The 26796-nt window shown below is 51.6% G+C and overlaps 13 protein-coding genes across 13 annotated transcripts; 6 read left to right on the forward strand and 7 right to left on the reverse strand.

Moving 5' to 3' along the window:
• Positions 1–515: 515 nt before the first annotated feature.
• Positions 516–2234, forward strand: BDW47DRAFT_131583 (NAD(P)-dependent alcohol dehydrogenase; the record flags this gene model as incomplete). Its single annotated transcript, XM_024817344.1, has 6 exons — positions 516–729; positions 858–1303; positions 1397–1708; positions 1795–1845; positions 1916–1987; positions 2039–2234. 6 exons carry the CDS (start codon positions 516–518, stop codon positions 2198–2200), a joined length of 1257 nt encoding a protein of 418 aa, XP_024672381.1. The 3' UTR covers positions 2201–2234.
• Positions 2235–2290: 56 nt separating this feature from the next.
• Positions 2291–3577, reverse strand: BDW47DRAFT_125515 (putative protein transport membrane glycoprotein Sec20; the record flags this gene model as incomplete). The annotated part of the gene is made up of 3 exons (XM_024816399.1): positions 2291–2874; positions 2949–3199; positions 3270–3577. The coding sequence occupies 3 exons, from the start codon at positions 3575–3577 to the stop codon at positions 2291–2293; spliced, it is 1143 nt and encodes a 380-aa protein (XP_024672382.1).
• Positions 3578–3801: 224 nt separating this feature from the next.
• On the forward strand, positions 3802–4532 carry BDW47DRAFT_105278 (mitochondrial 54S ribosomal mL53 protein). Its single transcript, XM_024812521.1, has one exon. It carries the CDS (start codon positions 4018–4020, stop codon positions 4336–4338), a length of 321 nt encoding a protein of 106 aa, XP_024672383.1. The 5' UTR covers positions 3802–4017; the 3' UTR covers positions 4339–4532.
• A 112-nt stretch (positions 4533–4644) lies between these two features.
• ipp1 (inorganic diphosphatase IPP1) lies at positions 4645–5744 on the reverse strand (the record flags this gene model as incomplete). The annotated part of the gene is made up of 4 exons (XM_024815070.1): positions 4645–4774; positions 4828–5255; positions 5318–5437; positions 5565–5744. 4 exons carry the CDS (start codon positions 5742–5744, stop codon positions 4645–4647), a joined length of 858 nt encoding a protein of 285 aa, XP_024672384.1.
• A 599-nt stretch (positions 5745–6343) lies between these two features.
• BDW47DRAFT_105283 (uncharacterized protein) lies at positions 6344–6706 on the reverse strand. Its single transcript, XM_024812522.1, has one exon. The coding sequence runs from the start codon at positions 6668–6670 to the stop codon at positions 6437–6439; it is 234 nt and encodes a 77-aa protein (XP_024672385.1). The 5' UTR covers positions 6671–6706; the 3' UTR covers positions 6344–6436.
• Positions 6707–7052: 346 nt separating this feature from the next.
• BDW47DRAFT_117376 (tRNA-dihydrouridine(20) synthase (NAD(+))) lies at positions 7053–8411 on the forward strand (the record flags this gene model as incomplete). The annotated part of the gene is made up of 1 exon (XM_024815071.1): positions 7053–8411. One exon carries the CDS (start codon positions 7053–7055, stop codon positions 8409–8411), a length of 1359 nt encoding a protein of 452 aa, XP_024672386.1.
• Positions 8412–8935: 524 nt separating this feature from the next.
• On the reverse strand, positions 8936–13002 carry BDW47DRAFT_105286 (DEAD/DEAH box helicase). The gene has a single exon (XM_024812523.1). The coding sequence runs from the start codon at positions 12915–12917 to the stop codon at positions 9516–9518; it is 3402 nt and encodes a 1133-aa protein (XP_024672387.1). The 5' UTR covers positions 12918–13002; the 3' UTR covers positions 8936–9515.
• Positions 13003–13458: 456 nt separating this feature from the next.
• Positions 13459–13954, forward strand: BDW47DRAFT_125520 (vacuolar ATPase assembly integral membrane protein VMA21; the record flags this gene model as incomplete). Its single annotated transcript, XM_024816400.1, has 3 exons — positions 13459–13556; positions 13652–13737; positions 13818–13954. 3 exons carry the CDS (start codon positions 13459–13461, stop codon positions 13952–13954), a joined length of 321 nt encoding a protein of 106 aa, XP_024672388.1.
• A 160-nt stretch (positions 13955–14114) lies between these two features.
• Positions 14115–15157, reverse strand: BDW47DRAFT_28439 (putative cystathionine beta-synthase (beta-thionase)). The gene is made up of 2 exons (XM_024818659.1): positions 14845–15157; positions 14115–14775 (listed from the first exon to the last, which is right to left on the reverse strand). The coding sequence occupies exons 1-2, from the start codon at positions 14947–14949 to the stop codon at positions 14341–14343; spliced, it is 540 nt and encodes a 179-aa protein (XP_024672389.1). The 5' UTR covers positions 14950–15157; the 3' UTR covers positions 14115–14340.
• Positions 15158–15597: 440 nt separating this feature from the next.
• BDW47DRAFT_105288 (Fe-S cluster assembly protein dre2) lies at positions 15598–17037 on the reverse strand. The gene is made up of 3 exons (XM_024812524.1): positions 16927–17037; positions 16103–16867; positions 15598–16045 (listed from the first exon to the last, which is right to left on the reverse strand). The coding sequence occupies exons 2-3, from the start codon at positions 16695–16697 to the stop codon at positions 15732–15734; spliced, it is 909 nt and encodes a 302-aa protein (XP_024672390.1). The 5' UTR covers positions 16698–16867; positions 16927–17037; the 3' UTR covers positions 15598–15731.
• A 28-nt stretch (positions 17038–17065) lies between these two features.
• BDW47DRAFT_28446 (putative mitochondrial phosphate carrier protein) lies at positions 17066–19121 on the forward strand. Its single transcript, XM_024818660.1, has 6 exons — positions 17066–17805; positions 17876–18040; positions 18100–18353; positions 18405–18750; positions 18804–18823; positions 18882–19121. The coding sequence occupies exons 1-6, from the start codon at positions 17518–17520 to the stop codon at positions 18952–18954; spliced, it is 1146 nt and encodes a 381-aa protein (XP_024672391.1). The 5' UTR covers positions 17066–17517; the 3' UTR covers positions 18955–19121.
• A 201-nt stretch (positions 19122–19322) lies between these two features.
• BDW47DRAFT_105292 (DUF3602 domain-containing protein) lies at positions 19323–20698 on the forward strand. The gene is made up of 5 exons (XM_024812525.1): positions 19323–19797; positions 19864–19894; positions 19956–20025; positions 20096–20218; positions 20291–20698. The coding sequence occupies exons 1-5, from the start codon at positions 19749–19751 to the stop codon at positions 20417–20419; spliced, it is 402 nt and encodes a 133-aa protein (XP_024672392.1). The 5' UTR covers positions 19323–19748; the 3' UTR covers positions 20420–20698.
• Positions 20699–23453: 2755 nt separating this feature from the next.
• BDW47DRAFT_105296 (uncharacterized protein) lies at positions 23454–25716 on the reverse strand. Its single transcript, XM_024812526.1, has 5 exons — positions 25125–25716; positions 24928–25005; positions 24734–24856; positions 24621–24671; positions 23454–24523 (listed from the first exon to the last, which is right to left on the reverse strand). Exons 1-5 carry the CDS (start codon positions 25318–25320, stop codon positions 23850–23852), a joined length of 1122 nt encoding a protein of 373 aa, XP_024672393.1. The 5' UTR covers positions 25321–25716; the 3' UTR covers positions 23454–23849.
• Between the last annotated feature and the right edge of the window lie 1080 nt (positions 25717–26796).

A 26796-nucleotide genomic window follows, 5' to 3' on the forward strand; every position in this document is an offset into this window, starting at 1 on the left:
TCGCATATGCTCGTTAGACCTTATAAATAATATGTATCCACGTGATGGAGACAGCCCTGATCCAGCAACAGAATTGAAGACCAACACAAGGACCCTAGCCAGAGTTTACTTTTGCGAACCAAGTACCGCCATCATATTATTACAGGACAAGAAGATCGCCCGAATAAGGCGTCCTACCTCGGACATAACCGGCAGCGTATAACCCCCGCAGCGATGATTTCCCCGCATGTCGTATATAGACACTTGAAATAATTCAGAACACAAAAGATAATAAAGTAACGAGATCTCGAAGAGAAGCACGAATCATTCAGCAGGTCAACCATACACTACATATCTACCTTCAATTCCCCAAACCTATTGAGAAACAAGACCCAGGAACAGTCCCAAAATACAGCTCCCACCAGGTAGGACAAGCACCTTATACACCTGACACCGAGTCCATAACCCATCCAACCCAACCATATCCCAATATCACAAAAACAAGAGAGAGAAGAAAGCAATAGAAAGAAAAAGACATGTCTATCCCAACAACAGCCATCGTCGCCCGCACCCCGGGCCCCAACGGACCAAACTGGGCCCTCGAGCAAGTGGAGACAGTATCTTCCTGCGGCGCCGACGAGGTCCTCGTCGAGATGGTCGCCACGGGGGTATGTCACACCGATATGGTGCTTTCCAGTGTGCCTGACGGGATGATGGGGGTTCATTATCCGAAGGTTGTGGGGCATGAAGGTATTACCTCTGTTTTTCCCGGAGTATAGTGACTGGGGTACTACCTACACGCTATACTACCTTACGAATGAGGATCCTTAGCATACAAACGACAAGACAGAGCAGGTGATGATACTAACCCCAACCAGGAGCAGGCTACATCCGCGCCATCAACCCCTCCACCAAATCAGTCTCCATCGGCGACCCCGTCCTCCTCAGCTTCAAATCATGCAGTTCCTGCACGCAATGCCGCCGCCGTCACCCCGCCCACTGCGATCACTTCAACCTGTTGAACCTGACCGGCAAAGAGAGAAGCTTCCTGTCTCAGACTACAGCAGCAGGGCGAAACGAAAAAGAAAGCATCTGGGGCTCCTTCTTCGGACAGTCGAGCTATGCCAAGCTCAGCATCGTGCACGAGTCCTGCCTCGTCAACGTCAAAGACGTCCTCGGGGGCCCAGGCGATTTAGCGACTTTCGCGCCTATGGGATGCAGTTTTCAGACGGGGGTGGGGGCAGTGAGGAATGTTGCTGCTGCTGGGGAGGATGATGTGGTGCTTGTTATGGGGTTGGGGGGTGTGGGGATGGCTAGTGTTATGGTATACTCTTCTCTATCTTCCCTTTCTATGGCTTGTATCCAGCATGGATATAATAAACGGAGTTAAATCAAGACAAACTAACAATTAAAACAGGCCGCCAAACTCAACAACTGCCAAACAATCATCGCCCTCGACCAACAAGAGCGACGACTCCAGCTTGCCCGTTCCTTCGGCGCAACACACACCATCAACACTGCCTCCTCCCCAGCTGGTGGTGAATTTGACTTCGCACAAGCAGTCAAAGCCATATGTCCCGACGGACCGTCCGTCGTCATCGACACGACAGGCGTGCCGAAGCTAATCGAGGCAGGACTGGCGACTGCTTGTGCGCGCGGCAAGTTGGTCTTGATTGGGGCAACGCCGTTGGGGTATACTTTGGATCTTATGGGGATGGAGTATATCGCTGTATGTATCTCTTTTCCTTCTTTTTTTGCTTTACGTTTGGTCCCTGTGGTCCGGGTTGTGGGAGGTGGCTGATGTGCTTGATATAGTCTGGGAAATCTGTGATTGGGTGCGTTGAGGGGGATTCTGTTCCAAAGGAGGTATATTATTTTCTTCCCCTCTGTTGAGAGCCTGTTGAGACGGAAGTACAAGTTTGCTAATGCTAAACAGGCAATCATTGAGATGATCAAATGGTTCTACGAGGGCCGGTTTCCAATTGACAAGCTGAATACGTATATTCCGGTGTGTCCAGGTCTACCTCAAGTTGTCGAGACGTACTGACCGGAATCCTAGATCAAGGAATATCAAAAGGCACTGGCGGGTCTGGCCTCCGGAGAAATCATCAAAGCCGTGCTTCTCTGGGACAAGGAATCACCCGCGGACTTTTCGTTGACAGTGTCGCCAGAGACGAAACACATTAAGCATGCTCGAGGCTTGCCTACCAGTCGTATATAACATTCTATAGCTCGTACAACCTAGCGGGGTGCAGTACAAAGAAAACAATAAACGATGCAGTGGTATCGTAGGCGTCATACTATTCATATACTACAGCTCGTCCTTCCGATCCTGCACCACCTCCGTAGCCTCATACATCCGCTTCTTCGTATTCCGGGGAGGTTCCTCCTGCGTTGGGGTCTCATGCGCATGTGCGTCTTCGACGTTCGTGTCCCCCCTTGCGTTCTCCTCCACCATATCCCCAATCTCGTCAATCATGCGCCCCTCGTCGTGTTTCTCATTCGGAGGACTATCCCACATCTCACCTCCACTAGCAGTTTGCACATCCGGCTCAACCTTCTGATGCACCACGGGAGTCTGATAAGCAGGCGCACTATCCGACAGAGGAGCCTCAACACCCTTGCTACTGCTGGCCATGCCCAGAGCACCAAACACAACCTGCGTTACCAGCCGCAGCGGCAACCATACAAGCCACCACATGGGCCCGTACAAGATCCGACGGAACAGGAGCCACACGATCGTGCCGATCAGGATGTAGAATGCTGTTTCAAGGTACCATGTGTCTGACTTCCGAGAGCGCAGGAGCGAGCCGATGAGATTGCGCGACGAGGAGATGAGCGAGTCGAGGTCCGTGTATGATTCTGAGAGGGATGACAGCGCTGCTGTTGATTGTTCTGCAAGCACCGTCAATAAGCAAACCATTCCATTGTAGCATACACATATACACATATAGGGGAGCAAGACTAACCAAGCGTCTGCTGCGCAAACTGACTCCGCGACAGCTCCGCCTGCATAAGCTGATGCGTGCGGCGCAACGCAGCTGTAACATCATTAGACGCATTCAGCGTGACCTGATCCTGCGTCAACTTCTCCGCCGACTCTTTGCGCTTATCAGCCGCATTCTGAGACCGCGAAAAGAGCAGCTCGCGCTCTTGGCGGCGCGCGAGCTCGGCATTGCGTTTAGCTTGGAGTTGTGCGGTGCGGAAGTCGCCCCTCGTCCTGGTTTTGTGAGTATCATGTCCACACAATATGGTGTGCGATGGTCGGAGGGGGGAAATGAGCAGCATACTTCTTTAAATCATCTGCTAATCGCCCCGCTAACGCAACCACCCGCTCCCTCTCCAGCTCCTTCTCGGTGTCTTGTCCTTTCCGCCGTGTGTCGGTGCCTGTCTCGAGCGCTTCAACCTCTACTCGGAGCAGCTCGAGCTGCTCTTCTGTTTCCTTCAGGTGGGCGTGGATCTCGGCGCCGAGTTCGAGGCGCGCTTCGTCGCCTTGGCCGACGGCTGTGGTGAAGTTGCGGAGTCGGGAGACGAGGGGGTGGATGTGGGCGAGGGCCGTGGAGAGCTGTTTTAAGCGGGATTGTAGGGGGGCTGACATTATGATATTGGAGACGTGTGTCTGTGTATTATTAGGAAGTGAACATATTATGGTAATAGATGTTGTGGAGATTGAGATAAGAAGAGGTGTATAAAGACAACTGTATGATGATGCATGGGTTCCTGAGGCTGCAATTGTGGGTGTTTGCATCTTTGGCAAACATGTCCGAATATTCCACAGTCCGATGTTGAACTTCGGCCGCATTATCTCGATCCAGTTGCCAGAATCAATCACCTTACCTGCGTTAGACGTCCGTGTTCGCCCAATCGAGCAGATTTACCCTATCCAAAGAATCGACCCTCTTCAATTCCACCCGACAACAACCCACCAAGTCAGTCCGTCCACCCAGTTCCCATCCTCAATCAACCATCAACCAACCCAACTCAACGCCAACTAACATCCACCAGCCCTAGAGAAGACCCCAAAAGAAATCAATCAAAATGTCCATCCCCCTCCAAACAATCAACACCTTCCGCGTATCCTACAACCCCTTCGGCCGGTCGTCGCGCCCCTGCCGCACTCTCCTCGCCCTCCTGCGCACGCCCTCCACGACCCCCCTCAGCAGTCCCACGCACATCGACATCAAAGTGAAGCAGCTGCCGCGGCACTCGACGCAGCAGCCCGAGGTGACGGTGGGGTTCAAGGGCGGCAAGGAGGTCAAGTTCGAGGTTGGGAAGGAACAGATCAAGATTGCGGATATGGTGAATGAGATTGCGCGCATTGGGCGGATTATTGAGCGCGAGGATACGCTGAAGGGGTGATTTCTCTTTTCTTTTTTGATTATACTGGACTTTTCTTTATTTCTTTGTTCCGTTCTCGCATCTTGTTTGATAGTTGGGGTGATTGGTTCGACCCTGTAGAGTCGGCGGGTTACGAGTGGAGTGGATTGACTTCTACGTGGCTAATGTCCGACTGTCTTGTACGATAAATAAATGTATATACTATCTAACCGTCGTGATACTCCGAGGCAAGAACCACATTACGATCTAAAAAAAAAGCACCTCCATTGTTCAAACAAATCACCATCAAGGCGTAAATTGCAATTGTTACATTCGCTAAAGATGCGCTTAGACGGCAGCACCGGAGATGAAGAACCACTTGTCGACGGTGCCGTCGACGGGAGCCGGGGGCAAGTCCTGGCCGGCGGGAATCTTGGCCACCTCGGCGGGGTCGGCGGTGCCGTTGGAAGCGCTGGCACTATCTGTTGTTAGTGGCTATAAAGGATGTGAAGAAGAAAAAGGAAAACGTACATGCTGATATCACCCTTGGGCGAGGCACCGCTCATGAGCTTCTCCCAGGCGTCGGAGCACTCGTGGATGACGTCCTCGGCGTACTTCTTGTTCTTGCACTCGCCGGAGAAGGCGAACTGGTTCTCGGGCTTTCCGTCGGGGATTTTGTAGATGCGGAACCACTCGTTGGTGGCGCGCAGCAGACCGGGAAGGTGACGCTCGATGTCCTCGACGTCGTGCAGCTTGGCGGCCAGGGGATCGTTGACGTCGACGACGATGATCTTCCAGTCGGTCTCCTCCTCGTCCAGCAGGGCCATGACACCGAGGACGCGGACCTGCTTGACCTGACCGGGGTAACCGACAAGCTCACCGATCTCGCAAACGTCGAGCGGGTCGTTGTCACCCTTGGCCTTGGTCTCGGGGTGAACGACGTTGGGGTCCTCCCAGGTCTAAGGTGGGTTAGATTCCGCTTACCGGGTGAATGGGGGAGATGTAGAGGAAGAGAACATACGCGGGGGAAGGCACCGTAGTTCCAGAGGTAACCCTTGTGGGGGAAGCAGTTGCGGACAAAGCGCAGCTTGCCCTTCTTGACGTCCTGCTTGATGGGGTTCAGGTACTCCTCCTTGGAGATCTGGAGGAGTCGTTAATATCATCATCATTCAATCTTCCTCGAATTTTGAGGTTTGAATTGTATTTTTTGTAAATTTTTTTTTTTTTCTCTTTATTTTTTGCCTCATGCTGGGTATTTATTGACGTACCTCCTGCTTGGCGTTGGTCCAACGGGGAATCTCGACAACCATGTTCAGGATAGTCTTCTCCTCGTTGGCGTAAAGGGGGATATCGTGGAAGGGCGAGATAGGCTTGCCATCCTGCTCAATGTAGACACGGTGCTCCAGGGTGTAAGGCTGGCCGACCTTGCGGATCTGGTAGGCGGACATGGTGGATGAGGTGTGCGATGGGGAGGCGGAAGAAGAAAGATGTCTCGAAATCTGATTGACACGAGCGGAGGGACTCGAGATAGATGGGGAGGAAGAAAGAGAAGTCGAGAGAGAAGGAGAAGAAAAGGGAAGAGGGGCGGAGAGAGAGGAGGGAGAAGGAGGGGTGGCTTGTTTAGTGGGGGGAGCCAGCGTTGCGGATGGGCGCCAATAACGACGGGCCCGAATCGGAGCTGCGGTCAAACCGTGTGGGAGAATGATGCAGGGTCGGATGGATGGAGCTCGAAGCACTCCGGGAAACATTGATTCAAGATCAATTGAACTGTTGACCAATTGATTTGTTGACCAATTCCGTTCACTGGTTAATTCCAAGGGTTCAATCCAGAGTGAGGAGGAAAGGAGGGAAGAAGAAGAAAGAAAGAAATTGTAGGGGAGATTCTTCCCGGCCTGATTTCGGCCTCGGCGTGTCTTTCCGAGGTTGACCTTGGCCTATACTGGACTATTGGCTCTTCTAATCATTGTCTCTCTCTCTCTATGGATTATCTTGAAGATTGTCTTCCTTTCTCGACTTCTATCTTGTAGATTGACACACTTGACACTCCCCCGTCATGCACCATGCATACTATCCCACAATGCCAGCTGGCCACTGGCCACTCACCCTGTCAATCATCAAGACCTAGTTCGGACTGTTTCGATTATGAATGGCTCCACTTGCATCCACCCCTGGTTCGTCTGCTCCTCTGGATTTGCCTCGCTGCGTCTGCTCTGACGAATCCTGCTCCCGTCCCAACCAAACCAGATTGGACAATGGGTCGGAGCCATGGAAGTCTTCCATGAAAGCTTCTCTTGAAATTAGTCGAGAAAGAATGAGGTCGCCATGTGGGCCTGCGTGCCTGGATTTGGTGGCAACACTTGCCACGAGTCGACATTCCCTTCCACCGTATTCAATGCTGGGTCGATACGATTTTGTCACACGATATAATGTACACGATATTAATGTACGATATAAATGGAAGACATAAATATGAAAAATCTATAGATTATATACATGATACAGGCTATCAAAAAATCCTAATAATCCAACTTGTAACCAGGTAATTTATTTCGTAATAATACGCAAAGCTTATCCTATCACCACGTGACTATCAGATTTTCGGCCTGATCGCCAGATTCTCCAGGAATGGCACGAAAAACTTCGTCTCAGGACGGACTGCTCTCTGCTTTCTCCCTCGATCATCAGTCCAGCCTCGGATCGACGACGCTTCCCTCCTGCCGTCCGGATATGATATGCTCAGATTTCTCCGCTCCACGATGACTGCGCTCTCTTCCACCCCTCGTGTTCCTATCCCCGCGAATGGCGTCGACTACCGGGGGAAGGTCGTTCTAGCCCCGATGGTGCGCTCCGGCGAATTGCCCACACGCCTTCTCGCCCTCAAATACGGTGCAGATCTAGTTTGGGGCCCCGAGACCATCGATCGCGCCCTCATAGGCACCACCCGCCGCGTGAACCCGCGGACCGGGATCGTGGAATTCATCCGTCGGCCGTCCAACGGTGGCCGCCCCAGCGAAGCCGACAAGGACTCCATCATCTACCGCATCGACCCCGCGCGCGAGAAGAACCGTCACATCTTCCAGATCGGCACCGCGAGCCCAGACCGCGCCGTCCAGGCAGCCACGCTCATCGCCGCCGACGTCTCCGGCATCGACGTCAACTCGGGCTGCCCCAAACCCTTCAGCACCTCCGGCGGCATGGGCGCCGCCCTGCTCAAGGATCCCGACCGTCTGGTCTCCATCCTCGAGGCCCTCGTCCGCGACGTCGGCACGCCCTTCCAGATCGGCATCTCCGTCAAGATCCGCATCCTCGGCGAACCCGACCTCACCGAAACCCTCGTCTCCCGCCTCGTCCAGACCGGCATCACCGGCCTGACCGTCCACTGCCGCACAACCCCCATGCGGCCCCGCGAGCGCGCCATCCGCGACCAGCTACGCATGGTCGCCGGCGTGTGTCACAACGCCGGCATCGCCTGCGTCATGAACGGCGACGTCACCTCGCGCGATGAGGCCCTCGCCCTAATCGCCGAGTACGGCGTCGACGGCGCAATGGTCGCCACGGCCGCAGAGTCCAACCCGTCTTGCTTCCGCACGATCGCCGAGGGCGGCCTCCTCCACTGGCGCGAAGTCGTCTACGACTATCTCCAGGCGGCGATCGGGATCGAAAACCGCTTCGGCAACACCAAGTTCCTCATGAACATCCTCCTGCCCGGCAAGGACCGCGAGTTCAAGATCGCCAGGGACTCCAAGAGCTACGCCGACTACTGCTATCTCCTCAAATTCCCGGATCTCATCCCCGAGGCCCAGCGCGTCGACGAGCTGATGGGCCTGGCATCGCGTTCCATCACCGCCAACGGGACCGCTCTTCCCAGCACTGCTACTACCTCCACTTCCACCGCCTCCACTACTACGACAAACACCCACAGCAAAGCCGTCCAGCAAGCCCTCGAGCAAAACGAGTCCGCCCGCGCAGCAGGCGGCGCTCCCCGCTCGAAACCCACCCCGTCACCCCCCAGCGGCGGCGGTCCCATCCGCACGAGTGCCTTCCCGAGCCCAACCAGATCCCAGCCCGAAGAGACGGCTCCTGAAGCCTCTCAGCAGCAGAAACTAGCTGCATAGACTATCACTTCTATACCTCCCAGCGATTGCTTCTCATTTCTTCTATTCACCTTTGTCTTCCTTTTTTGCCACCTGCATATTGATATCAACCCAGAACAAAAGCTACGGCATTACCATATCTTTCCTACTCGTTAAATGATTGACACTTGATACGGCCGATTTGCATTGTCGGTGTTTTACCTACCTAATGAACCACTGTTGGTTCCTTGTTGGAGTTTCTTAGATAGTTATTTCTATCATTATTATTCCCTGGTATATTTGTATATACAAGCATACATATGATTGATGAATGAGCCGTTAAATAAAGTCCGCGCCACGATTGCCACAGCACATAATCTACTCTCCACCTTCACTATATTCTACATCAAGATAAAAAAAAACAGAGTTATAGAGTAGTCCTCAGTATATTAATAAATTAAGCCCCAACCCACCGTTCACTCTCCACTCCTAGCAAAGATCAAATAAAAAGGGACGATAATCAGGATAGAAAGAACCAATAGTTATAAAAGACCCGTTCTATAACAGACGCAACAGCAACGGCAACAGCACTAGAAATAGCAATAGCAACCAGAATAATGACAGCAACACCACCAAAAGGACATACGTACATGCAGTCCATACTAGACCGACCAAACAACCACAAGGTTCACTTTCTCATGAAAGCTATAGCCTAAAGGGGATTTCACTGAAAGGTAGACAGGAATGCCTGTAGTGTAGTACATCTTATCTTGTCTTGTCTTTGCAATAAGCAGACAAACCAAGCAAGAAGCAAAAAGACAATTGTGTCAACAACGCTAGGACAAGGTGATAAAGTCTTGTTGTAAACAAAGAATAAGATAAGTAGAGTAGATGACATGAAAACTCCTTCTGTAATGACAATAACAAGCATAGATAAAAACAAGAGTCTCTGCGTAATAATGGACGATGGTCTAGGCCGCTTGTAACAAACGTAGATATCTAAGCGGGATCAACACGCATGTACAAACTGCATATGCGGATGGATATCTTCAGGGAAAACAAAACGAAATGAAACGAAAACGAAAAGAAAAATAAATAAAATAGTATAAAATAAAGAAGGAAAACAAAGCAGGGCGAAAGAATTGGTTACTCCTTGATATCAGCAAGTACCATATCCTCAACGACCTTCATGCCCGCTTCTTCAGTCTTCTTTGATTCAGCAGCGTCTTCGCCGACGACAGCCTGGTCAAGGGCGAGCTTGGTCTGACCCAACGCGTAGATCTGCTCTTCGATGGTATCCTTGGTGACGAGACGGATGACTTCCACGTCGCGGGTCTGACCGACGCGGTGGGCGCGGTTCTCAGCCTGCACGTCTTCCTGGGGGTTGAAGGAGGAGTCGAAGATGATGACCTTGTTCGCGCAGGCAAGGTTGATACCCGCGCCGCCGGCCTTGGTGGATAGCAGGAAGACGGGGATGTCGGTGCGCTCGTGGAAGGCGTCGAGGATGGACTGGCGGTCTTCGACGTTGGTGCGGCCGTCAAGGCGCACGAAGCCCAGATGCTGGTTCTCGAGCACGTGCTCCAGGATGTCCATGACCATGGTGAACTGCGAGAAGACGAGCGTGCGGTCGCCCTTCTCCTTGAACCGCTTGAGCAGCTCGCAGAGTCGGTCGACCTTGCCCGAGTCCATCCATTCGGCGTTCTTCAAGGCGAATTTGCCGAGCGAGTTGGGGTTCTTCACGCACATGGTGTGGCATTCGAAGTCGTTGTAGGCTTGTAGCTCTTCGTAGATGATGTTCGGGTTTGACATCGACCACTGCTCTTCCTTTAAGCATGCCTTGGCCATCCGGCTCAGGATCGTGTCGTTGTAGTGCCGCCGGTAGAGCAGGGGGTGGATCGCCGCCTGGCGGAGCTTCATGAGAATGTTGGCGGACTTGTTGCCGGTTTTCTTGCCGGCTGCGCGATCGGCGATTAGCTTGCGGACTTCCTCCTTTTCGTGATCGTAGATCTCCTTCTGGGCCGTGTTCATCTCGCAGTATTCCACGTGGGAGACCTTGGCGGGGAGGTCGATGACCTGGTGCTTCTTCCGCCGCAGCACGAACGGCTTCAGCATCGACTTGGCGCGCTCGATCCGCTGCGCAGAAAGCAACGCGGAGTGGGACTCGTCCACAGTCTTGGCCTTGTTCGCGAACACGTACTGAAGGTCCTCCTTGCGCTCGTTGAACACCTTCGGCAGGATGAAGCCCAGCAGGGACGCGAGCTCCTGAAGGTTGTTCTGCAGCGGGGTGCCGGTCAACAGGAGCTTGAAGCGAGCGGGAATACGGATCAGCTTCTCGTAGAGCACCGAGGTGCTGCTCTTCAGCATGTGTCCCTCGTCGTAGACGCAGGCGCAGAAATCCATGTTCCGGAGGAAATGGGCGTCCACTTTCGCCTTGGCGATCGTGTACGTCGTGATGACCACGTTGATATCCTCGCGGTTGTTCTCGATGGTCTCCCGAATCTCAGCGCGCCCACTCTGGTTGGCATAGTACGGCATCACGGACAGCGCGGGGCAGAATTTCTGGAACTCTCGGAGCCAGTTCTCGATCGTCGACGACGGGACCACGATCAGATGCGGCCCCTTGATGCCCTTCTCGTACAGGTGGGCCAGGAACGCAATCACCTGGCACGTCTTGCCCAGACCCATGTCGTCGGCCAGGATACAGCTCAGCTCCTTCTCGAAGAGCAGCGACAGCCAGTTGATCCCGACCACCTGGTAATTCTTCATCTTCAGATCTTCGCGCATGATGGCGGGCTGCGAGATAAACCGGTTCTTGCGGGGCCCGACGCCGGGGCCGTCGCTGTCTTCTTCCGAATGCTGGCTGGCCGGGGTGCCGATCCCAGAGTCATGCGACGCCCCGGGGTCAATCGACACCAGCTCCAGTTCCCCTTCCCGCTTGCCGAAGATGTCCACGCCCCATTTCTTCATCTCCGTCGCAATCGGCCGGCCCAGCTCCTCGCACTGCGCGACCAAGGAGTCCACCGCTTCGTATCCGACCCACATATCCAAGCACTTGTCCACAATCTTCTCTCCGATAGGCTTAGGCGTCTTCCGCCCGCGGCTGCCCTTGGGCTTCGCCGACTGGTCCGCGGTCGGGGCGGGAACAGCACGAACGGCATTCAACGAACGGAAGGGTCGGTGCGACACGAGGAACTTGGCGATATCTTCCGTGATGGCTGCGATGTCCGCCAGGTCGAGTATATTGCACGTGTTGAAAAAGTTCAGCACCTTCACCTCCACCGATCCATCAATCTCGGGAACCTCCTCGACGCCGGAATCCGAGTCATCGTCAATCAACAGGGCCTCAGGAGACTCCGACCGCGCGGGCGAGGCCGGCTTCCGTCCCTGAACCAGTCTCCCGGACGTCTGCGCCGGGCGCGGCGGCGAGAGAGACCGATCCGACTCCGGGGACGACGGCCGGGTCTCCCGGCTCTTAGGGCCCCTCATCAACCGTCGCCGCGGTTTCGCATCCTCCTGGGGCGGCGGCGCATTGCTGGACTTCTGGGGCGGGGGGTTCTTCTGTAGGCGCATGGCGGACCATTTGCCCTGGATGGTTCCGCGCGCCTTGATCTGTTGCTTGGCGGGCGCGACCGGCGAGATACGCTGGCTCGCACTCAACTCATCTTCGGACGATTCGACCACAAACGGTTCCCCATCGTCGTTCATCATAACCACGTACTCCAGCGCATGTTCGTAGTTGCCGCGCTTGGTCAGCAGGGCGTACAAGCACTCCTGGACAGACTTCTGGGGGACGATTTTCAGCATGCGCTCCACCTTCGCCCGGGTCTGAAAATCTTCAATCTCATGTACCGACGAGATGTCCATGTCCAAATTCACTGGGTGGGCGCGGGACGGGGCATCCTGACGGGGTTTTTTGACGGATATCCCTTTCGGGGCGAGATCGAGTTGGGACGCGGACCGTTTCGCGCCCTGGGGATTGTAGAGCGAGGAGGAAGTGATCTCCTTGAACCGGTCCATGGCACTACCGCCGCCGTTTCCCAGGGGGGATCCCATGATTTTCTCGGGACTGCGCGAGGACTTGGTGAACTGGGCGGGTTTGATGTCGGTGTTTCGCAAAGTCAGCGCGTCGTCGTCGTCAGACGAACCACCACGATAGGTCGGGCCGTCGTCGTCGAGATCTACTGCTGGAGCACGCTTCGCAGGGCCGGTGAAGGCAGGGGGACAGAATCGGGTACCGGCCGGGGCGAGAAAAGTGGACAGGCGGCCAGCGGTGGCCGTGGGACGAGAGGGAGAGGAAGAGGGCGGAGGCGACGAGGCGGGAACCTGGATGGATTTTGCAGAATTGGGGACCTCGACGATTTGCGTGGGCTGTGTCAGACGCTGAGAGACCGGGGTCCAGGATTGGGATGCTGCGGGTGGTTGGTGGTAGCGATCTGGCAGAGGAAGGGTGGCAACGGTCTCGTAGTCCTGATCCTCTCTGGGGTCGGTCGGAGTGCCGGGGACAACTTTTCTGTCGCGGACGGGGGTGTCAGGTATTAAGTCGTCCATAATGGGGGCAAACTTCTTCAAAAGAACCCAGCTGGATGGGATGGGACTAACATGATCCGTTTCAGGAGGAGATGCGATTGTTGGGTCTCACTTTTGACTTTCTCTCTTCATCCTGGGACTTTTTGGTCCTTTTTTTACTTTTTTTTTTCTTCTCCGCAAACGCGCCGAGACGCGCCCCGGTCACGTGAGATGGGGATCAATTAACCATTCATGTCAATCTCAATCTTTATTTTAGCTCACATCGTAAGACTGCCATTGTTCTGAGACTTATATATCCAATAGCCCAACATTAGTACTATCCACATCCATTCTCTGAATTGAAATAGATCACGGTATCAGTACTGACAAGCGGAGCTCCTCCCATCCACCAATCAGCGACCCGCAGCGATCTCCCGCTCTCATCATCGTCGCATTCATACACTATCACGACTCCATCCTACACCAATCTCTATCTCCGTTGCTTTATTCAACAATTGGAAGGGTTATATCAACCTCTCTACAGTATCTCATTGTCCATCAGGACGAATTATCTCTCTCCACCATGGCCACCCGTCGTCCACAGAGTCAGTCCCCCATGGACCCCTCAACATCAATCGAGACCAAGCCTTCTGCCTCCGATGTATCACCCGTGGTTCCCAAGTGAGTCGACCAGATATAGTCACTTATTATCTTTCAACCCATCCATCCATCAATCAATCAATCAATCAATCGATGACAAAACTAACTCCAACCAGACATGTCATCTATAAACTCCTCGGCTTCACCGCCGCTATGATCACCACTCCCATCGGCATGTACTTTGTCACCGTGGACTTTGGCGGTATGATACTTTCCCCAGACGGAGGGAGCTGTTCGCAACAGAGTATATATACTACGTATGGCAATGCTAACAGTGTGCAGGATCCGCCACTGTCGGGGGCATCACGGCGGCCATCACGGCCAATGTCATCCTGTTCACTTATATCTGGGTGGCTTGGCAGGATGACAAGGAGGAGAGGGAGGCGTCCGCGGGGAAGAACGAGAAGAAGGCGCAGTAGCTGCATCCTTTTCCCTTCTTTTCTCTTTTCCCCTTATTCTTTTTCTGTTGATCTATTCCTTGATTGTAGTGGGTAATGTCTATGTGGTCTATGGTCTGGCGTTGTGGACTTAGCTGCTTTGATTGATATCATGTTTTATTTGTTGAGGCTTTTCCAAGGTGTTGATTTATATATGTAGCTCGTGATCAAAACTCAAGTTGAAAGACAGATAACAAGAGACATCCGGTCATGTTGAGATATACGAGTCATTCCAAACCATGTTGAATAATCCGCGCCTGAAAATGCACCGGAAATATCACACCCACCAGATATATCAACATATATATGAAAAAAGACGGGGGGGGAAGGCACTAAACCCAGAAGACAGCGAAAGAAAAGAAAAAAAATTACGTCGGCCGTCTCCTCACAAACTCCTCCAAATCCTCCCTAGTAACAACACCCAGCACAAACTTCCTCGACGCATCCGTAACAACAGCAAACGACTGCTTCCCCCTCGCCTCGCCATCCACGCCCGTCTCGCTCTCAAAGAACCGCTCCAGCTCCTCCAGCGGCGTCTCCATCGTAATCACCTGGTACGTGCCGCGCTTGCGGTTAAACCGCTGCATGGCGGTCGCGACGCTGTCGGATTCTTTGACGGAGCCGTCCTTCAGCAGGGCCTTGAGCCGTGGCATGCTGAGGTAGCCGAGGAGGGAGCGCTTCGTGGAGGAAATGACCGTTAGGTGCGTGTAGTCGCGTTCGTAGGCGGTCAGCATGGCGGAGGAGATGGGGTCGTCGGGGGAGACGGAGAGGGCGGGGGGTGGGTCTAGATCTTCGATTGTTGCCTTTTTTTTTATACTGTTAGCTGGTGGATGGTGTGTGATGGGGGAGTAGAAGGAGGGGGAGGTACATACCCCCCGGTATTTGTTGGCCCAGGCTGACTGAGGTGTGGATGCATTGCTCGCTGGGGTGAGCTTCTCACGGGCGAATGCCTCGCTGGCAGTTAAATATGATGCCATAGTGGTAGCGGATGGGCGTGGGAGGAGAGACGAAGGTTGGAGAGGCGATGAGGGGTGGTAATTTTGAGACAGGCGGGGATGACGTTGTCGTGCTCAAGGATTCAGTCGTTAGGTGACAACGAATACTCAGTTTCAATCGTGCTGGATAGAATAGTTGGTTGGTGAGTTCAAATTGATATGACGGACAACTTCTATGCTGGCCGACAACTATCGATATTTGAGCAAAACCAGACCATGCGATGCCCGGCGGACATCCGCTCATATTGCCGCGATAAGTAAAAGGGCGCTATTCCCGATTTGATCGATGATGCCTGATTTGTACTAGTTGGTGCCTGTGTGTATATTTTGCTTCTGTAGAAAGCCTACTGGGACAGCCGTGTTGGCATGGGAGACTACCTCTTCTGTTCAGTGTCTTGAGTTCTACAAATCCTACAGTATCAATTCTTGTACGAAGTAGCATCAAAATTCAAAAGTGCATCCAGCGCTCGCGTGCTCAGTCTCCAGCGATACACCGCCCGGCAGAATAGGCCCCGCGAGGGGTATTCCACCCCCACTACGCGATGAACACTTGATATGATATATTGATACCTGTTGATTGCAAGAACATTCTATAAAGTAGGACGAAACGAAACAATTCTGTATAAATAATAAACTCATAATCTTGTTATCCATCACGAAGTGACCATTAAGATGTATTTTATGCCTTCAAGTATAACCCGAGATCGATCGGCAGGTGCGTCGCAGTCGTAAAATATGAAATCATAGCCAGGATTGCTCCTTGCTCACAGCTGTACCACATCATTCAATATCTTCACCTCCTCACCCGGCTTGAACGCCGGCAACCCAATGTACGGGCAACTGTCGCATCGGAACGCGTCTCCCAGCGAGCAACTGTTGCACGACCCTGTCTTCCCCTGCACTGTGAAGTCCACCTCGTCGTTCAGATCGGCTGTGTTGAATTTGAGGACGTTAAGTTCTTGGTCGGACTTCTCCACGCGCTGTTTGTCTTCCTGCTCAATCTGGTCGGCCAGTCCGCACGTGCAGTCCTTGCAGGGGCGTCGTCGCTTCTTCGCAGTCTCTGGTTGGCAGTTGGCCGCTGTACGCTATCAGTATCATGTCTCTCGAGGGGTAGTCTGGGGTAAGGTGGACTGACCTGAGGGAAGGGGCCGTTTCAGATCCTCATCAGACAGCAACGCGTCCTCATCAATCAACTCATCTCCATCCTGAACATCATCCAAAGAAACTGTGTTCGCCTTCGCCGCATTCTCGCCCTCCTTCTTCTTCTTCCCGAACCGTAGAGGCACAGCAGCCTCCTGGTACGCCGGCTTCTCGAACGCACCATCCTTCTCAACCAGACCCGCCAGAATCGCCTCCAAACCCTGCATCGCATCCATGCGACCGTCCTGCAGCTGTAGTTTCGCGCCAGACTTCATCGCCGGCACCAGCACACTGTATACATCTCTGCTGAGGAGTTGGAGGGCCTCCCCGCGTCGCTCGCCGGTGCTGTCCGTCAAAACCATGACCACATCGTATGTATCGGCGGGAAGCGACACGAACCCGGCCGACACCCGGTCCAGCATCTGCAGGTCGGTGGTGGATCGGTCGAAGGTGGTGAAAACATCCCGTAATTTTTCCTCGTGGGCGGCGATCGACGGTGGCGCCAAAAGAAGACTGCGCTTCTGCTCCGTCTTTGGCGCGAAAGACGGGCTGAAATCGTCGCTTGTGTCGATGGAGATTGAAGGGGCCATATTGTTTGAAGAATCGAGGGACAGGAGTAGATGATGGAGAGGTTTGACAGGGAGGGGAAATAAGCCTGAAGACAAAGCTTATCAAATTTAGGGAACAAACCCGGTGGCCAATTTATCACCGAAACAGAGCAATTACTAATCGGTGGAGACCACGGATCTATTTTTTTGATCTGTTAGTAATTAGTAATTCTTGTACAGTCGGTATTAGTCCGCGGAGATCCATTCGTACTCTTTGTATTTCCAATGATTGATTGATTTAGCGGTGAAATTTTCATAGTGGGGTTATCTGACCGGGCTGAGTAGATACTCCATAGCAGGCACTATTGTCCCATTGACCATTGCACTCTGATAGACAGTGGGGGACTCCATATGTACCTCTCAAACCAAAAATACTCCAATACTTGGGTGCGGACTGCAGTGTAATAAATTAAGTTAATCAACCCTGCGGTGCAGATCACGGACGTCATCACGGTGGGGTATCAGAACGATCAATGAACTGATGAAGTGTACGGTACGGACTACGGAATCGACGGAATAGTCCAAATAATCGGGGTTTTTAACTGCCATCTTCAGTCCAATGGGTCAATCTACTATGCAATCTATTAACCTATCACCCCCAGTGACAAAACAACATATAATCCATCTCCTTAACTAGTTGAACCTTGAGTTTGGAGGACTTGCCGAAGACTATCTAATTAACCAGTGGGGCGATCGATAAGCAACTCAGTTTTACCTACAAACAAACATCCGTCTACGTGAGTCATCTCAGGGATCATCCTCTCCCAATCGTACAGGTATTGGCTCTTCATCAGAATCAATCATGCTTCCTCCTGAAAGCATCGTCACGTCGGTTTTCTCCTCCCAGCATCCCCTCGGGCGTTCCGCAGAGCGGTCGCATCGATCGGAGGTCGCCGGGTCAACTAGACGACAGCCCTTTCCCGCATGGAGCGTGGTCGACGAGACCAAGAAAAAAGCCGATGCCTTCGCTCACGAAGCGTCGAGGGAATTCGACGTCGTCAGTCAAAAGGCCCAGGCGAAGACAGGCAAGATCGAACCGTGGACGCCCAAGTACTACGCCTCTTGTATAGTGGGTGGCCTGCTGGCCTGCGTAAGTTGCAACACGGCAATTAGGTAGTTGTTCAACAGCGATGACACCACTGACTCCTGCGTCTCAATAGGGCCTTACCCACACTGCGGTGACCCCGCTGGACCTCATCAAATGCCGCCGTCAGGTGGACCCGCAGCTGTATAAGAGTAACAGCGAGGCATTTCGGACGATCCGCACGGCGGAGGGCGTCAGGGGAGTGTTTACGGGCTGGAGTCCTACATTTTTCGGATACAGCGTAAGCTGGGCGCGGAGTGGTGGACAGTCCTCTCGAGGTTAACACTGACTGTACTAAAGGCCCAAGGAGCGTTCAAATACGGTGGGTACGAGTTTTTCAAAAAGTTCTATAGCGATATGGTCGGGATCGAAAATGCCCAACGGTGGAAGACATCGCTGTATCTGGTCGCCAGCGCGTCGGCGGAGCTGATCGCGGACGTGGCGCTGTGCCCCTTCGAGGCTGTCAAGGTGCGCGGGCAGACGACCATCCCGCCCGATATCCGGTCCACTTTTGGCGGGATCTCCAGCGTGGTTGCCAAGGAAGGCGTCAGTGGGTGAGTACGGTCTGGGTGTGGCTGTCCAGCGCGCCATATTGATCGGAGCAGTCTCTACAAGGGACTCTATCCCCTGTGGGGACGACAGATCCCATATACGATGATGAAGTTCGCCTCGTTCGAGACCATCGTGGAGCTCATCTATAAGTATCTGCCGGGCACAAAGACGGACTACAGCAAGGGGGCCCAGACGGGTGTCGCCTTCACCGGTGGATATATTGCTGGTATTCTGTGTGCGGCGGTCTCGCATCCTGCCGATGTGATGGTCAGCAAGCTAAACGCCAACCGTCAACCGGGCGAGGCGTTCGGTGCCGCCATGAGCCGGATCTACAAAGAAATTGGATTTGCGGGACTGTGGAATGGTCTCCCAGTCCGAATTGTCATGATCGGAACCTTGGTGAGTGATCGTTTACTTTTTACTGGACCAAGCTAACCGCGCATGCTGCATAGACCGGACTGCAATGGATGATGTATGTCATGCTCTCTGAACACCATGACTCTTTGAGAAGATACACTAATGTTCAATAGTTACGACTCCTTCAAGATCTTCATGGGTCTTCCCACGACCGGGGGCGGCCCAGCCGCGCAAAAGAAAGAGTGAGTGAGGCTGCGTCATGTCGATCTCTTAATCCTGTCCATCTTGAACAGGTGAAGACCGTAGCCAGAGTCGCCGTAGCCTTTCTTTTTAATTTGGTTTGTTTTCGTATTTTGTTTTGTGTGTACCTACCACCAGACTGTAATTGTATTCTCCACTCCTTTTCTACTATACGATTGTCAATCAAAGACCAGGATTGTATGGAGTAGATAAAGTCCCGCCAAGACTGTTTTAATCATCGGTGGGGCCAATCATAGTGGGGAACGGCCTTATCTTATCAGTCGCAACGTCCACCAAATCACGATAAGGACTCCCCGTCTCTATGGGGAAACTGATACAGCCAGGCAGGGCAGGTAGTCTGCCCCCCGTACATCCTCGACGTCAACACGGAGCGCTCATTCCATGACTAGATATATTACACACAGGATACTAATCAGAAGTTTAGCGTCAGAATTGTAGTGGCATTCTGCCCAGTACCACTACCCCATATAAGATCCAGCCCTTCCTCACCCCGACCACTCCCGACCTTTTCCCACTCTCCTGCGCAATTGCGACGATCGTCGTAACAACAACGTGTGTTGCGCCTGATCGAATGTGAAATAGGTGGAGTCAATCTTGATTTTGTGAACTACATGGGTTTAGTCAGCGACGGATCAATCTCCTTCCAGTCAATCATATCTACCTAGTACCTAGGGAGGTACCTGGGCATCCTTCTTCCTTCCCCTGACGCTTCCCCTTTTCTTCCACTCCTTGCTTATCTCAGTGCTGCCCAAAAAGCGACACCAGCTTCCACCGCAGTGATGGTCGAAAACGAGAACCATGAGCCGATCGTGTCGCATGGTCGTGGAGGTGTGTTGCTTTGGATCCCGCTTGTTTTGTGGATGTCTTGGGTAGCTAATGTCACTTGTGTCGCAGGCCAGGGGAATATCGGTGCTGATCCAACCCCGTACGTCTCTGATGGCTCAGAATTATACAATCCTACCATAATATGCTAACGCTCAGGATAGATACGTCGATGCGGGTATAGTTCGCGAAGGTGTATACGGCGACCAAGGCGACGGCGCGTACTCGGCGGGTGTAAGTCACCCAAGCGCAGTTTATACATACCATACCACATCCTTTCTCTAACAAATTTCATCTATGATAGCGCGGTGGAGCCGGCAATATCGGCTCTCCCAACGTGCGACCAACGTCTACCGTCCCCCATGATACCCAGGTCGTTCCAGAACTGGCGGTTCGCAAATCAGTCGAAGGTGACTACCACGTTGGGGTATGTCTTTCAATTTTAATTCTTTGATCCTGATGTTAGGTTTGAATGTGGCAACATGCTAACGGATACCAGCGCGGCGGCCAAGGAAACGTGCACTTGGACGAGCAGAGTCGCAAAGAAAAAGAGGAGAAGAAGCATCAGAAGACCCTTTCTTATGCAGGGCTTGCGGATAAATTGAAGCAGAAGCTGTTTGGGAAATGAGACTCTTGTTTGGTTAGTTGGTTCGATGTGATGTGGTGGTAGCTATCTCTTTTGTTTTATGTTATTTACCTTTTTGTCACTTGTTTGCTACTTTCTGTGATTCCCACTGGCTATGATGGATCTGTTTGTGGTTCTTTTGTTTGGTCTAGAAACAGATGTCCCAATATGTGCAAGCATTATGTCTACGTCCTAGTATGTCTAGTATGTTTGATACACTACGTACCACTTTCAATCAGGAAGATGCACAGCTCTACACAATGGACAGGAAACAAGGTGTCACAGGTTGGGTAAATACACTGATGGATGAAAGCCAAACAAGACCTGAAAGACGACACCTACAACCCTCTTAAGGGTGAGTTTGCTCAGCTCTCACATCCCCTTCATTATTGAAGTATACGATCAGCACCTCTTTCAAAGTCTTCACAAGCAGTGGTTTATTTCTGAGCATTTCGTGATATCTTGATCAAAAATGCGGCTATGCAACCGTTGTTAGAAAAGAAAAATTCAATTCAATATCTTGTAGTAAACTGAAAAAGACATATAAACTCCCTCCCCTCTTGACAGATCCTGGTTCTACTTTCTATACTTCTTTCCAGCCTATATTATATTACAACTGTCATTCAAGACCAATTCAGTCCCCCAAACCAGTCTATGAAATCGACATGTGAAAGGTCCTTTCATTTGTCCCCAGCTAGCGACCCGAATACCATGTTGTTGGACATATACACTTTCGAGCTATATACTATCGAACCTCAACTTCTTGGGCAGAAAATGCTTCATAAATGAGCTAGTATCTTTCCAAAAACTATAACTCCCATTCCATAGGTTTTATATCATTCGATCAGAAAAAGGACAAGACAGTTCGTCATTCTGTCGAAGGAATATATGCAAGTTTCGCGTGCGAGCCGAAGTGCAACAACAAACGAGATGATATAAATTGTGGGATGTTTGGTTTTCCGCCAGTGAAAATACCTCGAACGGGCATCATGAAACCGCCATGCCTCCCCTTGACCACCGCCTGGTGCAATTGACCGGTCCTATCGACTGACCGGTCCCATCTTTACCGCGCAACCATTGCGTTTATCGGACTGTTCTTATGAGGGGTGGCCCTTATTTCGCCAAGTCCACTTTATGCCTATTTGAGAACCACATCAAGCAAGCTCGTTGCGTCTAGAAAGCCATCCTGCAACAACTGCAACAACAGGACAGCAAGTCCTGCCCTATATAAACCTCCTACGACTATGACAAAGAATGCAACGATGAATTTTCACGAAGCAGTCACTATCAGACCGCTGGAGAATACCTTTCGACAACCAGCTGGCCTGGGGTATCGATGGCCCTGTCCCCAAACGAACTTCAACGATCTGATTAGTATATGTCGGTTGTGACATTATACCGGCATGTTTATAATGGGAGGACAGTGTGAAATACACCGCATTACCAGACAATAGCCTGGTCATCCGCACTTTTGGTTTTCTATACCTTGAACTAGTATAATTATCATGTTCCTTCGCTTGGAGTCATGTTATCTTGATGGCTGAGGCATGGACAACGTGATGAGGTCGGCAGCCAGCGAGCAATCCGCCCCAGGAAAGGGTACTCTCGCTAAGCTTGAGGAATGCGAAACGACGATACTAGTGCGCACGAAGCCTGTTCCAAGCACCGATTCTTTTTCAGTAAGCAGAGGGGCAGTTGCTGCTTTGCAAGATATAACAGACTCAGCATCAGGTGTTATCTATTCCCTGTACACCAATCCGCTTCCACCTATGATAATAGGTAGTAGAGCTGCAGAGAGCGATGAGAAGAGTGATCTTGTTGGGATTTATTTCGCTGATATTTCCATACTTTGGATCTGAAAATGGAAATTTCGTTGTTACCACCAGAGGACACATGCTCCCTTCGATCATTTACATGTGTAGCATGTTTCCACGCTCTTCCGATCCCATGCTGTCTCCGTGCCTTTCATGACTTCTCTGCGCTACGGATCATATGCTTCTCACATGTTCCACGATGTCGCCCTATATATCGTTGGTGTCAGATCGCACGATCTCGGATTCTTCAAGCTTGAGATGAGGTCCAATCTCCGATACAAAGACTCTCAGATAGACACAGTGAAGTCTCCCAAAGAGACACATTCCCACCGTCGGCGCACCTCATCAAGTCAGAGCGGACATGTCATCGAACCCATCAGTTGTCTATACACATTCTACACACTCTACACATCCTACCTTACGCCACTCACTATACCACATACACCCCTCGACCCATCCCATCGAGCACAAGCACACACATACAAACAACCAGCCTGAAGAACGAGGCCCACAAGTACTCGCTCTCCTTTTGACAGAGGCTGATGATAAGCCACTTCTCAACGATGCTCTATTTCATTGTGCGTTATCTATGTACTCTACGCAAGTAGTGTGACACCAGTCAACTCCGGTCCCATTGAGCCAATATACAATCCAACACACTAGTAAATCTAGCGGCTGGGGGGTTCATTGACTAAATTTTTATCAAGAATAACATACGAGAGAGCTGTGCTCATTCATTCATCAGCCAACCATTTCTGAAAATGTCGCCAGCCAGTCAACCAGTTAACACCACCACATCAGTTTCCCGTCCTCTTTCTTCGTTCTCCATATCCTCAACATCATGAACTACAGAAGATCTGGTCTCGACGCAATATCTCTACCACGTCGTTAATGACCAGTCTGCACGGCTCAAGAATAAAGATTTAGTCTTCTTGAAGCTGATGTCGTTTTGGTATGGTATGGGGTGGAGGATATGGTGCTAGATGGTACGTAGGTAAGGGGTGTGGTGAGATAGTTACATTGGTTTAGGAAAAGTATTGAGTATTTTTGTATTATCTATTGGGGGCTAGGACTGAAGCGCAATAGTAACTACTGATTATATTTGGCCATCTTCCGCTGGAGTATCTGCATAATGGTGCACGATCTATAATTACATGATGCACAATTTGCGGACTACAATCCCAGACCACGCCTACAATTTCAAGTATACGCAGCAGCAGCAGTAGAATAATATAAACAGTCAATTATATTTATCGTGGCCGAGAATCATGTATGTAAGGCCTCCACTCGAAAGGGGTAATATCAACCACAAAAGGAAGGGTAGTAGGGGAAGAATACAAGTTACCATCAGTACAGCGTATACCCCGTGTATCAATCATAACTCGTCAATCGCGTTAAGGAAAGTAGAAGAAAATCAATCAATCAAAAGAAAGTATCGGGATGATCTCCACCGGAGTGAAGTCTCCCAAATCCGTTCAGTTGAGCCTGCATCGCTGTTCCGTCGCTATTGTGGATGACTCGCCTAAACGCCATATCAATTATTACAGTGATGAATGGAAAGAAAATCGCTCGTGGAGTGGAAACGGTGAATCCAAAGAGGCAAGATACAGGTATGGTGGTTAGTCTTTGGAGAATCTCCGCTTGAACCAGCTTCGTCGCTTCGTGTCGCTCTTCGAGTCGCTCGTTTCGGAGGCGTTATTGATGGATTTGCGTAGATTGCGACGCGTGGGTGCTGCACCGGCTGCAGGCCCACCCACTGGGCCCCCGGCACTGGGATCGGTGGCTGGGACTGTACTACCCAGGTTGATCCTTCCGCTGGTTGCAACAGGATTGGGATCTAAGTTCGGTGTAGGGCCGAATTGAAATCCATAGTCCACCGTCGATACTTTCTGCTGCTGCTGCTGCTGCTGCTGCTGCTGTTGTTGTTGTTGCTGCTGCAGTTGGTCGAGGGAACTGTTGACCGAACTGGGATCGGTCGAGTTGCCCCATGGGTCGGTATTTGGTCCCGTGCCTGAACCAGAGGGCGTGGCCATGTTCTCGTTCGACCGTCCGTACCCATTCTGCGCATATCCATTCGGCCCATTGCCCCCATAAGACACTTGTTCTGCGTTCATGCGCGGGGGCGGTCGACGGGATCGACCGCCGCCTTGGTTGTAAGGGTAAAAGTGATCGGACGGCTGGCCATTGCCATTGCCATTGCCATAGTTCTCGACGTAACTGACCGGTCGCGAGTAGCTTTGTCCTCGACCGTTGTAATATGCACTCTGTTCGCTATGGCGGTATACATTGGCTCCTGTGAAAAGACGACGATCAGCTGGTGGTCACGCAAGCCGCGATCGCAGATGCGACCGTTGCCAGATACGAAAGATTACTGCATGGAGGAACACTACCTCCAAAGTAACTGCTGCGGCGACTGTATGCGCCATCGCCTGTGGGTTCTTCTACCAACAAGCACACCAATGAGCGTCTGACCGCGCAACTCGACGTAAGGGGGGTTACTCACCCGTCTTTGCATACGACACCGGTCTACTACTGGACGAGCCATAAATGGCGGCTTCGAAGGAGCGGATCGTGTCCAGCGGGCGCTCCAGCCGGGGCCGGGTCGGGTTCGATCGATCCGGATCAGCTATTCTCACATCCGATTAGGGTGGGTTGCCAGGGGGAACCTCAGCGGTAGGATAAGGGATATGTACGCACTGATGATATTCCCAAACTGATCCTTGTGCTGCATTTCCCGTAATGAGCCCAGTGTGGATTTCTCCAAAGCAACTGCGACTATATCGTTGTCAGTTTCATGGATGTGACCGGTGTACAGATCAATCAATGTGGAAGAATGTGGTGGTGGTGGTGGTGGTGGTGGTGGAGATAAGGACGGAACGGCTCTAGTGACATACTCGGTTGCGCCTCATTCATGGCCAGCATGGGATCAGCTTTGGTATGTAGATTGCGCTTGACTTTATCTTCGTGGGATTCGGTCAGATGAAGTTTGTTGGCGGAGGGGGTGGAACGATGAGATTTTTCGGATCGGGCTCCTAGACTGGAACGTCGACCGTGTCGAGGAGGCGATGCGACGGGCTGGGGGGCGGCCATGTTTTTTATTTATGTTGGGTTATTTTTTAGCGCTCTGATCAGCGATTCGGAAGTGATGAACTATGGCGCCCGCTGTGGAGCACAAACCCGCGATAGCGGTGGAAATCGCCAAGCAATCTGCCAGGTGGAGAGATTGGGACGCCTTGGAATGTGGGAAGGATCGGCCGGAGGATGAAGGGATGTATTCTGTGATCTGTACTCTGTATGATCGGGGTGATGGGTCTTGAATTGCGATCGACCGGGCTGCAGGGGGCGAAGGAAAAGAAATAGAGAAGCAAAAACAGAAAGAGAGAAAGAAATCAGAGGTGTGTATGATACCTAGGATGGTGTCAAAGAATGAATCCAATGTCAAGATAGTGATGAGTGACAACAACTAAGATAACAAGGGCAGAGATGGATCATGGATCTATTATATGTTTACAACTCCTGATGGACAACAGACGCCACGCTGTCTTGGCCGGTCAATATACCAGTGATACCTAGGTAAGTGCGATCCTCTTCATTCACCTGCTTTTATGTTATCTATATTCTATATCATTCTCTATCATATTATTCTAATGTCAATTCATATATCCTGTTGATAGTCTACCAATCTTCCATTGATACCACGTGCAAACCCAGAGAAAGAGAATGATATATCCAACATCGATACTTCTATCATCATGACAGGTTCTTCTTTTCTTCTACGGTACACATCAACAACACTACCTAATTACTAGGTAGTTTTCATTGTCTGATCGACCGAGGCTGCGTCATCCACACCATTCCATCAATCAGATCCTTCACGCCGGGCTATTTATATCCATCGTCCAGCCTAGCGTATCGCCATCCAACCGACGCGTTGGCCAATCCTTCAAAAACAAATCACGATAACATCTCATCATGATCGCTTCCCTTATTGACCACACTTCTGACTTCCCTCACAGTACCACGATAAGACCGTCCGAAGAATCCATCCGTGATCTTCCCATTGGCGACCACAATCACCTTGGGTGTAACCTCAGTCGAGGTCATCTCGGACCAGAGCGCTCTGGACGGTGTCACATTGTCTTTGAAATTTTCACGGGTTAAGCCTAATCCGATCACTTGTCTGTACACTCCCAGATCTAGCCTGGTTTGTGTCTCAGTGGTGTTCCGAGGTATGGTGGATTGATTGCCCCGCGCCTCAGCCACAATCAAATAAATGAAAATAGTTGACGAGAGGGAAAGAACAATCAATGCCCCAACCTCCGGTTTACTCCAGTATACGTATAGTTATGGTTCCCTCTGACTTCAAATTTTCTGTTGAGCGCCATCCAATCCAATGGCAAAAGGTCGATGATCGTCGTCAGGTTGACCGCAGTGGGTCGTGCGGGTGGGGGATGGCGTCCACCTTAATTCCCATGAAACTAACTCCATGCAAGGTGTTTTGATTCCAGAAGTACTGCTCACTGCTCACCCTGGATTTCGGATTTCTCTTGCGGGGTAGGATCATGT

Source organism: Aspergillus candidus (assembly GCF_002847045.1).
Source record: "Aspergillus candidus strain CBS 102.13 unplaced genomic scaffold BDW47scaffold_20, whole genome shotgun sequence".
Lineage (NCBI taxonomy): Eukaryota > Fungi > Ascomycota > Eurotiomycetes > Eurotiales > Aspergillaceae > Aspergillus > Aspergillus candidus.